Source organism: Carettochelys insculpta, chromosome 14 (assembly GCF_033958435.1).
Source record: "Carettochelys insculpta isolate YL-2023 chromosome 14, ASM3395843v1, whole genome shotgun sequence".
NCBI lineage: Eukaryota > Metazoa > Chordata > Testudines > Carettochelyidae > Carettochelys > Carettochelys insculpta.
In genome coordinates this window covers 34,824,143-34,839,405 of record NC_134150.1, presented here as the reverse complement: position 1 = coordinate 34,839,405, position 15,263 = coordinate 34,824,143, and the positions used below count along the sequence as shown (strand labels likewise).

At 40.6% G+C, this 15,263-nt stretch overlaps 1 protein-coding gene across 2 annotated transcripts; it reads left to right on the top strand.

The window, feature by feature from the left end:
* The first annotated feature begins 1,341 nt into the window (after positions 1 to 1,341).
* C14H16orf46 (chromosome 14 C16orf46 homolog) lies at positions 1,342 to 14,254 on the top strand. 2 transcript variants are annotated; one of them, XM_075008317.1, is made up of 4 exons: positions 1,342 to 1,429; positions 1,857 to 2,095; positions 6,008 to 6,623; positions 14,217 to 14,254. In XM_075008317.1, the coding sequence occupies exons 2-4, from the start codon at positions 1,892 to 1,894 to the stop codon at positions 14,231 to 14,233; spliced, it is 837 nt and encodes a 278-aa protein (XP_074864418.1). In that variant the 5' UTR covers positions 1,342 to 1,429; positions 1,857 to 1,891; the 3' UTR covers positions 14,234 to 14,254. The 2 variants fall into 2 exon arrangements, with proteins under 2 accessions (XP_074864418.1, XP_074864417.1); XM_075008316.1 differs by lacking the exon at positions 14,217 to 14,254 and having other exon boundaries at positions 6,008 to 8,130.
* The last annotated feature ends 1,009 nt before the right edge of the window (positions 14,255 to 15,263 follow it).

The following is a 15,263-nucleotide window of genomic DNA, read 5'->3' as shown; positions in this document are numbered from 1 at the left end:
AACGCTAGTAAAGCATTTGATACAGCTCTCGCATGACTCTCTTATAAATAAATAAGGGAAATACAACCTAGCTGGGGCTATTATAAGGTTGGTGAACAAGTGGTTGGATAACTGTTATTATAGAATGAGGTGTTACAGGACTTCTTGTTGTTTATGCAGGAAGGATATAATAAGTGGGGCTCTGCAGGGACCAGTTCTGTTCAATATCATCGACAATTTAGATAATGGCATAGCGATTATGCTTATAAAGGTTGAGGAGGATACCAAGCTGGGAGGGATAGCAAGTGATTTAGAGGATAGGATTATAATTCAAAATGATCTGGACAAAGTAGAAAAATGTTCTGAGGTATACAGGATGAAAATCAATAAGTACAAGTTTCATGCATATAAAATTGAAAATGGCTAGAAAGGAGTACTCCAGGAAGGAATCTAGGGGTCATAGTGAACCAAAAACTAAATATGAGACAACAGTGGGATATTGTTGCAAACATCTCCCCTACCAAAAAACAAACATAATTCTGGGCAGCCTTCCAAATCTCACTTATTGGGAAGGGGAGACTTCATCCCTAGATCCTCATTTTAAGAAGTTTTCAAAGTGTCCTTTGCCTGATATGTGGGATTTTGCCCATTGTCCTTCAGTGCAGCATTTATATTTGCTAAAACTTCTTCCCTCTGTAATAACAGCCTGAGTCAACCCTCTGCTGGGGTGAGGTGACATGTCACCCGCGGGGGCATCTGTGCAGCTGCCCGTCCTGCAGCATAAATTAGTAACCATGACCCGCAGAATGGATGAGATCTTTGCCCTGGAGCATGAGGGGCTGGTGGTACAACCCTAGCTTTGACAGGCCATGGTAACACCTCAGCAAAGACTTTGGCCCTTTCTGGGGTGGCTGTGAAGACTCAAGGAGATCAGGGTAGTTCCAAGCTTCCAGCGTAGCCCTAAATGGCTCCTCCCAATGCTGCCTCCCCCTTTGTTCTCCTGCTCTTAACCCCTCCACCACCTCCTCCCTCAGTCCTTCTACCTACTCCAGCCCTCGGCCTAACACTGCCTTCCTCTGCCCCCCCTCCGCTTCCTCACCGCTCCAGCCTGCCCCTGCCTCTGCCCGTTCCCTCAGCCCTCCCCTCGCACCACCTCCCCCTGGTTCCCTTCTCCCTCACCCCTCTAGTCCCTCCTCCCACCTTTCCCTCAGCCGCTCCAGCCCTCCTGCCTCCCCCTTAGCGCCCCCCCGAGGCCTTCTCTCTCGCCCCTCCCCACGGTTGTTTATGGCGCACCTGCGACCCCACTGCGCATGCGCTCGCTGCCGCCACTGCCCCCTCCCACGGCCGGTCCGGTTGCCCCGGGTAACGGCTTCGGGTGGGAGGAGGCTGCGAACAACAGCGGCATCGACGCCTGTACAGCTCCATCTCCCCGCCGCCCCGGGACCGACAAGTGAGGGCGGCAGCTCGAGGGGAGGGGAGAGCCTGGGGATGGGGGCGAGGGGGGAAGAGGCTGGGGGTTGGGGGAATGAGGGGGAGGGGGAGGCTGGGGATTGGGGGGACGAAGAGGTGTAGATGAGGACTGGGGGACAAGGAGAAGCTTGGGAAGGTGGGGGCTGCGGTTTGAAGGCAACTGAGAGGAGGGAAGGCACGTGGAAAGGGGCTTGGGAAGTGGCTCAAAGAGCAGCTTAAGTTGCGGGACAGATAAAACACACTCAAGTTTAGTTTAAAAATACACACCCACATCCCATCTCCATCTCCATGTGAGGTCGAGTTACAGGGAGGTCAGTGTTTCAGCAGCAGCTGTAAACCCATTGCATTAAAATAAGGATATATGAACAGTAATTGCCAGGTTGATTATTTAAGACATCTTATTGCAGCTTTAAAGAGTATATAAGCGTGGGGCATTGGAACCATGATGAAGTCCTCCAAGAAGAAAGAACTAGATTTAGAAAAAAACGTTACCAGCGAGAAAGGAGAAAGCCAGTGGCAATGTATCTACCCAAATGAGAGGAGAGAGAGGAATCAGGTTTATACTCTTCTTAACATCAGCAAAAATGTATTTGAACAAGATGAAAGGTCCCTGGAATATGTCATCAGGACTGGATGGGAGGAAGCTGTAAGTTACATGTTGAAAAAACATCTTAATAGCAAAAAAAAGAAAGAAAAATTCGGATGCAGTTTTGAAACATTTGCTAAAAATTTTTATTTTAAAAATCGTTTGTTTTGATACCAGGTATTAACAAAAAAAAAAAAGCCTCAGCCAGAGTCAAAGTTGAGAATGGGAAAAACCATAACAAATATTTAACACTACAAATGTTTAAAAACCCAAAAAGCTAGGAGCTTTACCATAGTTGCTGGGAGCTGCTTAAAAAAGCTCTGAAGTAGCTTTAAGAACATACTGAAAATATTATTTAGAGTTTTATTATTAAACTAATGGTAGAGATTTAATTTCTTACAAATCAAGGAACAGATACTGCTGCCTGTGGGGGGGTTGGGAAAAGGAAGGAAACATGTCAGAGCTTTTAATTATAGTTTAGGGTAAAATGATATGCTCTTCATCCAGAAAAACAAAAAGAAAATGGAATAGTCTGTTCTTCATTTAGTATGTGTAGTAAGATTGAAGCACAATCATCAATTTTTTTCAGTGTATAATCATTCACCTATAGATAACAAACAAAGCTGCAAATGATTCTTTGATCCAATTACAAACAAGACACGTTTTGGAAATCAAGATACTTCATTTTTGCTTTAGTATAAAGGATTGGTCATCTTCTTGTAGTTCCTTCAAACTTGGTAAAGTGGATGTACAACTCGCAATTTTTATCTTTGTTGCTGTCTTGTAGCATAAACATATGGAATACCTAAAAACCTCACTAAAGCTTCAGGTTCCTTATAGCTACAATTGTGAGTGCAAATGGTATTCATGTTTGTTTGAAATAATCTGAATTAGTTGTTTTTCACCTTTTTACTTACAAGACAGATTGGACTCTTAAAGAAAAAGTGATTAAGATTTTGAAGGATTGGTTATCCTTAGGTTTGGGGTATATTATCCATTATATCAGACTAGTAATACATAATTCAACTATGGGGCTAGATTACTTATATAGAATAGGGAAATGGCTTGGTTTTAGTAGTTAATGGATTTTTCTGAATGACACAAGACAATGGGCTTAGATCTTGTCATTCTAGAGTACAGTTGCCATATGTCCAGGTTTTCCTATGTATTGTCTCTTTTATGAGCCTCTATGTGGGTGGATTTTTCAAATAACAGGAGAGATCTGGGTGTTTTTTGGAGCAAGGGCTGCAACTCAGAGTCCTGATTGTTCTACCTCCTGGTTGGCCCATCCCCTGCATCAGCAGGTGTTTGGTCCATTCCCCTGCAGCGAAAGCTGATGAATCCTGTCCACCCAGGCCTGGGGAGAGGATCCCACAGGGCAGTGCTGACTGATGGCTGTCGGTGCATCTTGAGCTTATGCTAGTGGTCCTAACACCATGACAGGGAGCAACTCTGCCCCAGTATACAGTGAATACCACATGGCAGATACCCTGCTCCCTCCCAACAGCTCCCTCAAAACTGTCCCCCTCCAGGTTCCGCCTTCCCAGATGTCTTGTTTTTGAGAAACTGAAATATGGTAACCCTGTTTTGTTGGGACTGAGAAGGTGCAAAAGAACTGATAATTGTGTTTTAGCCAATATTAAGTGAGGCCACACACCAAAGACATTCTTGTGTTCAACTTATCTCCACTCTTCCCCCACCTCCCTGCCCCAGTCTGATGCGGTTGTCTACACTGGTTTCTTGAAACCTGTTTTTACATAAGACACATGGGCTGTGTCTACATTTGCATTCCTCTTTTGAAAGAGGTATGCAAATGGAGTATATCAAAAATGCAAGTGAGGTACAGATTTGCATATCTGACACCTCATTTGCATATTTCAAAAGTGCTTCTTTTGAAAGAAGTAAACCAGTGTAGACGCTGCTTTTTTGAAAGTAAACGCCGTCTTCCAAAGAATCCTTCATAAAAGCATCATTTAATAGGAAGGATTTAATATAAAGCTTCATTTAATAGGCAGGATTATTTGGAAGATGGGGTTTACTTTCAAAAGAGCAGTGTCTACACTGGTTTTCTTCTTTTGAAAGAAGCTCTTTCAAAATAAGAATATGCAAATGAGATGCCAAATATGCAAATATGTACCTCATTTGTATTTGATTTCCCTCATTTGCATACCCCTTTCAAAAGAGGAATGCAAGTGTAGACGCACCCATGGTGTTGGATAATATGATCAATTTTGTTGTAACTTATTAATGTGAGTAAATATTTCCAGGTCCAAGTCTTACTTCTCTGGTACTTGTTGAAATAACTGAAAGGTTTAGACTTTCTAAATCTTTAATGTACAATCTACTAAGCAGCTTAGGTGCCTAAATCCTGTGTGACTGTAACTCCCTGCACTCAGTGGAGTTCCCACTTGGCTGTCACCTAACCCTGGAGCCTAGTGGTTTTCAAACCACTGACTGTCTCAGGGTCTGTGACAGGTGACCATGAAATTAAAATTTCAGATCCAAGCAAAGGCATTCTCTTCTTATGACCAAAATTATATGAATGCCCCCCCGCTACAGGTCAAAACCTGGATGTGTTATCACACAATGCTAAACTATGAACATCTTTCTCACGATGCATCAAGTGCTGAGGTGAGCACATTTAGAACTGAATTCTGATCAGTCAGTTTTCAGTCTAAGACTTTGATGCTATGGGGTGCATAGGCCACAGCTTGAACTTCTAAATGGGCCTACACCTCCAGTGGAAAACTCTCAGGGGTCCTCAGATGAAAAAAGTTTGAAAAACTACACTGTAGATACCTAAACACAGTTGGTGTAACTTTTCACTGTAAAACTTAAGTGCTAAAGTTCATAGTCTGGGGCATGTGCCCTGGTGATCCACTCTAGGTATCCAGGTGCTTATCTTTTTGCTTCAGCCCCACAGTGATTCATAAGCCAGGGAAGATAGGCATTTGGCTGCATAAATTGAGTGTGTGGCCTGAGCAGATAGGTGACCTTTGAGGATGACTTCCAGATCAGATCCCATTCAGATTCATGTCTCTTTACATTCATTGCTTTTTAATGTAAAGGGTTTCCTCATGAGTAAGTCTTTCTTATTTTTTTGTATTTTGGACTGTAGCACTAAAAACTTTTCTCACAGATGAGATGCAAAATCACTTCTATGTATGTGCTGCTCTTTTGGGGTCCTGTTTCTATTTCTAATATAGGGTCACTACTTATATTTGGTAAGAATCTGTCTTAATTTTCCCCATTAAATTGTACAGAGGAAAGCAGCCTAGTGTGGAGTTCTGTAGAGGGATTTTATAAAATGGTATTTCAGTGTTCGAGCTCTGAATTTCAAGCAGTCAATAGCAGGTGATGTGGTTTTCTCCCCTCAGCTGGAAGTTTGTGCTGCTGAAATCTCCATGCGATTGATACTAATTAATGAAAAGCTAAGTAAAATCCATTCCTGGTCATTCTAGTTGTCAGTAGTGGCAGATATGTTGTTTTGATTGAAATAGCACCAGAAGTGCAGTTGTTTTATATATGGATCATAAAAGAAATATCCCAATTCTGTTCTGTATTCGTTTTAGGAAAGAAGTGGAAACTAAAGAAAAGTATAACGCTCTCTAATCCAAGACTTTTGAAGAACCACGTTTTTCTTCAAAGATAATATACAACAAATTGAATTTTTCATGGTCTTAAGATATCACCTCTGAGTTTTGCAGTCCGGGACTGTAAAACAGCACTGCAAGCATAAACATCTATGGAGGCTACTGTTTTCCCTGTTAATATCAAACTTTTTTCGAATGCAGTTTTAAAAGGGCTTGACTAAGAATAAAACACTACTTGATAACTTGGCCCAAACAGTACATCTAATTAACATGAATGTAATTAGTTAATCATGACTTCTGTTGCATTTGTATGAAGTTCATTTTTCTTCATGTGTAGAAACAAGTAATATTTAGATTTAACATATTTCTCTGTTCCCAGGTACAAGGCTGGGGTAATGCTGCTCCATTTGCTTGCCTTCAGTTGCAAAAGCAAGCCAAGAAGGCAAGGGCAAATGAACCCGTTAACAGTTGCCTGTTTTGTGTAGACATGGTACAGAATGACAGAAGTGTGAACCAAGAGACCAAGACTATAAGAGGTCAATCAAAATCTGATTGTAAACTAAGCACTCTTGCTACAAGTGATGCCATTTCAGAAAAGAAAGAGTTTCCACTCCACTCTAGCAAGTCTTTCAGTTCTGCTACAACAGATAATAGTAAGAGAGAAGGCTGTAATGGCAAGTTACACTCCATCGAGACATTTCAAGGTGAAAAGAAAAGTTTGCCAGTAAAGGAATACAGTATATGGCACCCAGAAAAAATGAAAAACCCAGAAACCCTGAAGTGTAAAGTTGTGAAGACCACTGAGCCTACCCTGCCTGCTCCAGATAGCTCTGAATCTTCAAACGAAAAGTCTTTGCTGGTATTGCCACCTGTGAAAGATGCAACTCCAAAAGATAGCGCAGATCCTTCTTTAAAGACGAATAATGCAGTTCTCTCTCAGGCAAATGAAAAAATGCTCAATCCTACTTCAGCTGAGACTGCTTCCAGCAGTAAAGGTACTAAAACAACAGAACAAAAGAGTGAAAAAGAAATTGATTGTATCATTCATGATGCAGTTAAGGAGAAACAAACTCACAAACCATCATCCTTTGTCCCAAGGCTGCCAAAAGCATCATTCCTGCAAGGAGGCCCTGACCAGTTACACTGGCCCTGTGCTCTTTGGCCAGATAGTAAAAATACACACACTTCTAATAGTGTTGCTTTGAGAAAGAACAGTCATCTTGCTAACATGCAGTTTCTGCATACAAAAGGAGTACAGTACTTAAACTGTGATGAGATCAGAGGTCCTTTCACCAACAGTATCAAAAGCAGAAGTCTCTCAGGAAATGAGTCAAAAACACAGGTGGTGCAACTGCTTCCTGGACTATTCCCTTCCTTAACGGTCAGCCATGTTGCAATAACAGCAATGTCTTCTAGACTGACTTAACACTTTTACAGTGCAACTTCATGTCATTTTCTTCTATTTGTTTGTGTATGAAAAAAGGATTGAAGATGCATTTTACTTGTGCTCCTTCTGAGCAGACTGGCCATTTGTTAATTTCCATGGGTGTTACTTCTATGTATCAGTTTAATACTGTGCATTACTTCCAGGTAGATTATTTCCAGTTCATAGATTAACTGTCTCTGTCTATGATATATGGTGTGCCAATTCCCCATTGCCCCACATTAATTTATTTAAGGTTCTGCTAGAACTAAGTGCATTCACCTCATTCATGTGCAGCTTTTGAGGTTTTGTCCAAATGGACAATTAGACAGTGGCAAATTGGGGCGTGACTACCTCACACCAGTCTGGCCTGCTCTAACTGTCCATGTGTACCTTTCTGGTATGTGTAACAATTGATAGTGGGTTTTCCTTAGCTGAACGTGCCAATTTGTTGATGCATATCAGTAGGGTGCACACAGAAAGTTAAGATATGACAGATTAGTATAGACTAGACTCACATCCCAGTTTACCATAGTCTTCATTGTTCATGCAGACAATGTCTAAGTTTGGTCATGCAGGTCCTGGCCCCAAAATGGGTTTTAGCACAAACTTGAGTCCATTTGTATTCAGCAAATCCCTTAAGAATGTTCTTTATTTAAATTATGTGCATCAGTTTCAGATCTATGGGGCTGAAGTAGTTGCTTAAAAGCTTTGTGAAACTGGGACTAGCAGAACTACTCAAGTGGTCAGGGGAACAGCAATTCCCTCACAGTGATGTGGTAGAATATTGCGTTATGTTTGTTGTCAGTGGTTGAAATATTAGGTTTTTGTGCATGTTGCTTCTCTGTTTCGTTTTCATGTTTGTTAAGGTAGGTATTAGTAAACAGGGACTTTACCAAGTTTTGACGTTTCAATGTACATGTCATTGTCATGAATTAGCTGTCACAATTTCCTCCATAAGACACAGGTTACATTTGCATTTACAATTTAGGATAGGTTAAATAAAAATTATCCACAATGCCTGCATGTTGCTCAGTAGAGACAGATTTTCTGTGACTGGCTGCTACCATTTTATTCACTCCCGCTTCTTAATGCATATAACAGTAACTTGGAAGTACTAGTAAGATTCCCAAATATGTTCAGCTCTTATACCAGATCCATCTGGCTGGTTTAAGTTTCAGAGAATCAGTCAACATATGAGATTTAATTTTGAATTTAACTTGTATAGTACAAGTTGAACCTCTCTCGTCCAGCACCCTGAAGACCTGACTGGTGCCAGCCAAGACAATTTGCTAGATGACAGGAGGTCAATATTTTCTAGTACATTGCCAACACTTCTGCTACTTACTGGGTTCTTATAAGATATTTAGGGGTAAATTCAGCTAAATAACAGCACAGAAGACTCAGAGCTAGGACTGGTGGTTGTAAACAAACTTCATGGGACCATGGGAGACTTGTCACATGCATGATAAGTAGTTGTCCGGTTACCAGATGAGGGAGTTCTGGATTAGAGAGGTTCAGTCTGTATTTTACTTTCAAAGCAAGTTTACAAATTCTACATATTAACTATTTATTCACTTATATATGCATCTGCTTTAGAACCAAAGAGAGGAAGCTTTCCTAGGCAGTAACTAGAAGTGAAAGCTAAGAAAAGAAAGGACTTTTTATTTTAAAAAGCTAAATCAAGAAATCACCCTGTGATAAATTTAGAGAATACATACTTCTGTTATTTGAGAGTTTGGGTCAGGGTAGTAGGGTCATCCTCAAATGGGAGCACAATCATTAGTTTGGTAGCTCAGCTTTGGCTGAGTGTATTGGAGAAAAATTGTAGAACTATCATACCTTATGAAACCTGGTGTTTATTTCAATGAGGCTTTAGTCTGAATAATGGCTGTTGAATTTGACCCTGTATTTTCAAAGTAAGATTCCTTCCTAACCTTTCTTTAAACATTTAGAAAAGTTCATTTTATAGTGGCCTAGCACTGAAGATATCTGATATGTGGTTGTGCATGTTTACTTCTAGGGACTTGGTATATGTGAAAGCTAAAGAAAAGCCATTTAAATAGAAATCCAGCCAGGATAGTGAAAACAAACTCTTCTTTCTTAATGCTGTGAAATAATGGATTTCATGGTACATATGGCATAATACTGTAGAAGAACTGAGTGCTTTTTTAGTATAACTTTAGTTTACAATTACTGTAGCAAGATAGCATGAGAGCGCCAAGTAGAAAAAAAATTTTTAAAACAGGAATTAGATTATGCTGTTATTCAAAAACAGAACTGGCTGTAAATGCAAAACATTGTTTTGTAGAGGAAATATATATTTTGTTCACAAGAATCAAGGCAGTAAAAAAGACAGAACGTTATCCAGGGTCAGTCTTAACTATGCAGTTCTATCAGAGTACTACAGTTACACATGTCTGATAATCTGTCAGCGTAGACGTGGTAAGTCAGTTTTCTCCTTCCATCATCCATTTCAGAATAGCCTAAATCTTTTTTCAAAATATGTCCTGTAGATCTGTATCTGTTCTTGCTGGTGCTTTTAGATAGAAACACTTTTGCTAGGGGGACAACACATAAGGCAGATGTTATTTCTATGGTCTTTATTAAAAAGTAGCAGTGGCAGTAAACTCCCTACTGATTTATACCATACCACTGAATTCAACTATCAGAAAAGTGGACTTTGACTCCCACAGGGAACTGATGGGTGTGGTTCCCCGGGATGCTAACATGAGGGAGAAAGGAATCCAGCTGACCTGGCTTTATTTTAAAGAAGCCTTATTGAAAGCACAGGAACAAACCATCCAATGTGCAGTAAGAAAAGCGAATATGGTAGGTGACCAGCTTGGCTTAATAGTAAAATCTTTGTGGAGCTTAAACACAAAAGGAAGCTTACAAGAAGTGAAAAGTTGGACAGATGACTAAGAGTATACATATATTTCTTGAGCAGTCAAGCTTGTAATCAGGAAGGCCAAAGTGTAATTGGCATTGGAGCTAGCAAGGGATGTGCAAGGTGTAAGAAAGGTTTCTACAGGCATGTTAACAATAAGCTGGTAACGGAAGGTGTGGAACCTTTACTGAATGTGTGGTAATCTGTTGATAGTGTGGGAAAAGCGAAAGTACTCAATGCTTTTTTCTGCCCCTCTCTTCACACACATGGTCAGCTCCCAGACTGCTGCACTGAGCAGCACAGTTTTGGAAACAGGTGAGCAACCCTCAGGCCATGCTACACTAAAGCAGTCCTTTGAAAGAAGTTCTTTTGGAAGATCTCTTCTGAAAAAACTTCTTCTAAAAGATCATGACCATGCATAAAAAAAGCAGATCGAAAAATCAATCTGCTCTTTCAACAGAGTGGCTATACCCTGGCCACTCTTTCAAAAGAATGGGCCAGAAAATGCTGCGGATAGAAAAATCCAGTGCCATGGGGACTGCTTTTAAAAAAAAACACCAAAAAACAAAACAAACAAACAAAAGTCTGCAGGGCATCTACACATTTTTTTCTTAAACTCTCTTAGCAAAAGGAGCTCTTCCTCATCTGGGAGCAGAAGAGGAGCCCCAGAAAAAGTACCATGTTCTTCCTATTTAATATCTAAAGAACGCATTTTGTGTGTAGACGCTCCGTGGAACTTTTTGAAAGAGCCTGGGCTTTTTCAAAAGAACTCACTAGTATAGATGTAGCCTTTGTGGGGAAAGAACAGGGTTAAGAACTGTTTAGAAAAGCTGGACATACATAAATCCTTGGGGCTGTCTCTAATGCACCCAAGGGTGCAGAGGAAGTTGGCTGATGTGATTGTAGAGCCTGTGGCCATTATATTTGAAAATTTGTGGTGTTTGTGGAGAGGTCCTAGACAATTGCCCATCTTTTAAAAAGAGAAGGATAATTTGGGGAATTACAGACTGGTCAGCTTTGCCTCAGTCCCCAGCAAAATCATGGAGGGAATCCACAGCAAATCCATTTTGAAGCACTTGGAAGAGAGGAAAATTATCAGGAATGATCAACATGAATTCACCAAGGGCAACTCATGCCTATCCAACCCGATTGCCTTCTATAACAAAGTAACTGGCTCTGTGTATACGGGGAAGGCAGTGGACATGAAATACCTTGACTTTAGAAAAGCCTTTTATACAGTCTCCCATAAAGTAGTATAGACTGGATAAATGGAATGTAAGGTGGATAGACAGCTAGCTACATCATTGGGCTCAATGAGTAGTGCTCAGCAGCTCAAAATATCAAGTGGAGTGCCCCAAGGGTCAGTTCTAGGGGTGGCTTTATTCAACATCTTCATTAATGACCTGGATAAGGGGAGGGATTGCTCCCTCAATAATTTTGCAGGTATCACTAAACTAATGGGAGAGGCAGATATGTTGGAAAGCAGGGATAGGGTCCAGAGTGATCTAGACAAATTGGGGGATTGGGCAAAAGAAATCTAGTGAGGTTTAACAAGGATAAGTGCAGTGTCCTCCACCTGAGACTGAAGAATCCCTGATACAGGCTGGAACCAACTGGTTAAGCAGCAGTTCAGCAGAAAAGGACACGGGATTACAGTGGATGAGAAGCTGGATGTGAGTAAACAGTGTGCCCTTGCAGCCAAGACAGCTAATGGCATATAGGGTTGCATTAGCAAGAGCATTGCCAGCAGATCTAGGGAAGTGAGTATTCCCTTTTCTTCAGCAGTGAGGTCACATCTGGAGTATTGCATCCAGTTCTGGGCCCCCATTACAGAAAGGATGTGGATGCATTGAAGAGGGTCCAACGAAGGGCAACAAAAATGATTGGGGTCTGGCGCACATGACTTATGAGGTGAGGCTGAGGGATCTGGGCTTATTTAGTCTACAGAATAGTGAGCAGGGATTTGATAGCAGCCTTCAACCATCTGAAGTAGGGGAGTCTGAAGAAGATGGAGAGAAGCTGTTCTCAGTTAGACATATGACAGAATGAGGAACAATGGTTTCAGGTTGCAGTGTGAGAGGTCTAAGTTGGATATTTAAAAAATGCATTTTCACTACAAGTTGAACCTCTCTAATCCAGCACCTCCAGGATCTGACCAGTCCTCAATGAGAGAATTGGCTGGATCATAGGAGGTCAATATTTTTTAGGAGCATTACCAACACTTCCATAGCTTACTGGATTCTTAGAAGACATTTCAGCTAAATAACAGCACAGAACACTGAGAGCCAGGGCTGGTGTATGGAAACAAACTTTATGGGACCCTGGGGAACTTGGCCACACCTTGGATAAAAGGCCATCCACCTAACTAAAGTCATACAGGATTACAGATGTTGCCAGACAAGAGAGGTTCAACTTGGAGGGTGGTGAAGCACTGGAATGTGTTACCAAGAGAGGTGGTAGAATACCCCTATGATCACAGGTTCAATCACTGATGCTGGCAACTTGTGTCTGTTGGTGTTATATACTATTTATCCCTACAGGTTTTTAAAGTCCAGCTTGACAAAGCCCTGGCTGGGATGATTTAGTTGGGATTGTTCATTGGGATTGTCCTTGTAAATAACCAAAACATGTAGAAAGAGCAAATCGGTCCAAACATCTCCTTTCCAGGCTCAGTAATATGTTCACTATTCACTAGGTAGTGATATTTGAACATTATATAAGCATCTGAAATTACTAACACTTCTGAGAAAAGGGAAGGTGGTGACTGACACTTGAACACACTGACACTTCAAAGAGAAAGTGGCCCATTACGGTAGGAGAAAGTCACAACTTCCACATTCAGTGTAGTAAATAAACTTGCATTACCTGGATGTCAGCAAAACTGATAATAAATAATTTGACAGATGATAGGAGAAAGGCAGTCAATACAGCAGAAAGCTGAGCCTTGCTTCTGCAACATCTAAGTTTCAGAGGTATGTTAGATGAATGAATTTTAAAATATCTGTAAATTTTTTTGAACACTTGATTTTTAAGGCCTTGTAATCCATTTGCAGTAAAAGTACTTACTGTATTCATGATAGTTTTACATTCACCTCCCTGCCCCATTCTTGCACATCTATTTTGGATTTTATAAATTTATTAGATGTTTTAATGGAAGTGTTGGTGAACTGCAAGTAATATTAACAATCACAAATATTTAAAATCTCAACAATAACAAAGTAAATGGATCAGAAAGGGAAAGAACATATTACTCCCCTACACCTATGGAATTTGACTAGCACCTTTCATTTTGGTCAGAGAATTGAGTGGGAAAGAAAAGGTCAAATGTGTCAAGTGAACCTCCAAATGACATCAAACAGTATAGAGGCAAAAAACTGCACAATTTCTTATTTGTATAATTATAAATAGCAAAATTCGTCACTAAGATGTTAAGAGTGATTACAGCTACCTTACAGCCCTCATTTTTCAGACGCAGTAGGCCAAATTCCAATGTCAGTTACCTGCAACTGAAAAAAAAAATCACTTTTTTATTATAAATATTGTACATTGTAAGCATATGGTAGACCCAATACTAAAATCCAGGTCTCTTGCCTCTGAATGTGGTTCTTCCATCATAGAATTACCCTTCCTTTCCTCCATTGCCTTCTGCTAAGTTGTTCTGGGATTTTGGGGGGCAAGGCTGAGATCAGAATTTGGCCCAAAGAGTAGAACAGAATTGTAGCTGTGTAGGTGAACTTGGAGACTGTGCTAAGGTGTGGAACACCACAAGAGTTCCTCTGAGATGTAGTTTCCTAGGCAACTGCAGTTATAGGTGAAGATTTCACGGCAGATAGGAAAAATTCCAGTGAGCCTTTGCAAAACTAAACTTCTCAAGCTGCTTTGGTTGGAAAAGAAAAGCTTTTCTTTTACAGGCTGCTAAGAAATGTTGAAAAGTGGAAATCTGTGAAAGTCTCATCCCACCAGAACTGCACCAAAACTTGCACAGTAGTCCTCTCTTAACATGATCTCAAAAGAGTGAAAAGGCCTGTAGTCTCTTCTGCAGATTTAGGACTGGGAGGGAGAGCTGAAAAGAACTTTCACAGAAGGGGTCAAGGGAGAAGAAATCCTTTATAAATTTCAGGCGCTTTGGCTCCAAAGAGGATTTGAAAAATTATAAATCAGGGTCAGAACCACAAATGCACTTATCTACTGCCTTAAATTATTAGTTTTTTTATTTTTTATTGTTACAAAATCCATTTATATTAATGTACATTTAACTTGCTTTTGTACCTCCAGGTAAAAGGCTGGGGTAAAGATGCTTCTTTCACCTGCTACCAAGGCCAAAATAAGTCTAAAAAACAGAAGACAAAAAAAACAGTCACTCACTTACCGCACATAGATATAGTGCCAGCTACCAACAAAGAATTAACTCAAACAGCCAAGTCTAATAAAGTTCAATCAAAACCTAACTGTAAAATAACTACACATGCTGCTGGAGAGACAGTTTCAGGAAAAGAAAAGGTTCCGATCTGTTGTAGACAGTCTTTCAGTTGTGTTCCTATGAGAGATGGCACTAAAGGAGAAAGGAGTAATGGCAAATTGCACGCTACTCAGACTTTTCAAGGGGAAGAGAGTACCAAGAACTTGCCAAGAAACAAGTACAATAAAAAGCAACTGGAAAAGCTGATAAACGAGGCCCTGAAATGTAAAGACATAAGCCAGCCATACACAAGTCATGGTAACCTTCATGAAAGCCTAAGTTATATGACCATAAAGACATTACAGGTTCTTTTTCCACTGAAAAAAATAACTCCTTGTTTGGTTCTAGAGCCTTCTATAAAGAAGAAGAGGCAGCAATTTTCATCCAGGGAAATGAGAGAACTTTCAATGCTGTTTCAACCGAGACTGCTGCCTGTATCACAGTATTAAAACAAAGCAAGAGAGTGAAAAGTGCCTTGTTGACAGCTTGAGCAATACAGAGATGGAGCAAATAAAAATCCATGCACCATAGCTTTTCAGTCCCTCACTCTTAAATGTGTCATTCTTTCAGAGATTGCACTTGTCCCTTGCACAGGAGGTGTCTGGGTGCTTCACTGCACAGCTGGAGTTCTTACCCTTAAGACAACTCAGATCAGTCTGAGCACCTTCTTTCTCTCACACACTTACCAGCATAAAGGGTCAAGCCCCTGGAAACCACTTTTGGTTCCTTCCTACTGTTAGAGCTCCCAGTTGATACTTCAGAAGTTGTTTACAGATATCAAGTAAAGACCACCTGTAGACACACAGCATGCCAAGTTTAAAAAAAACGAAAAAAGTTCTTGGGATTCTATGTAGTTCTGGCAA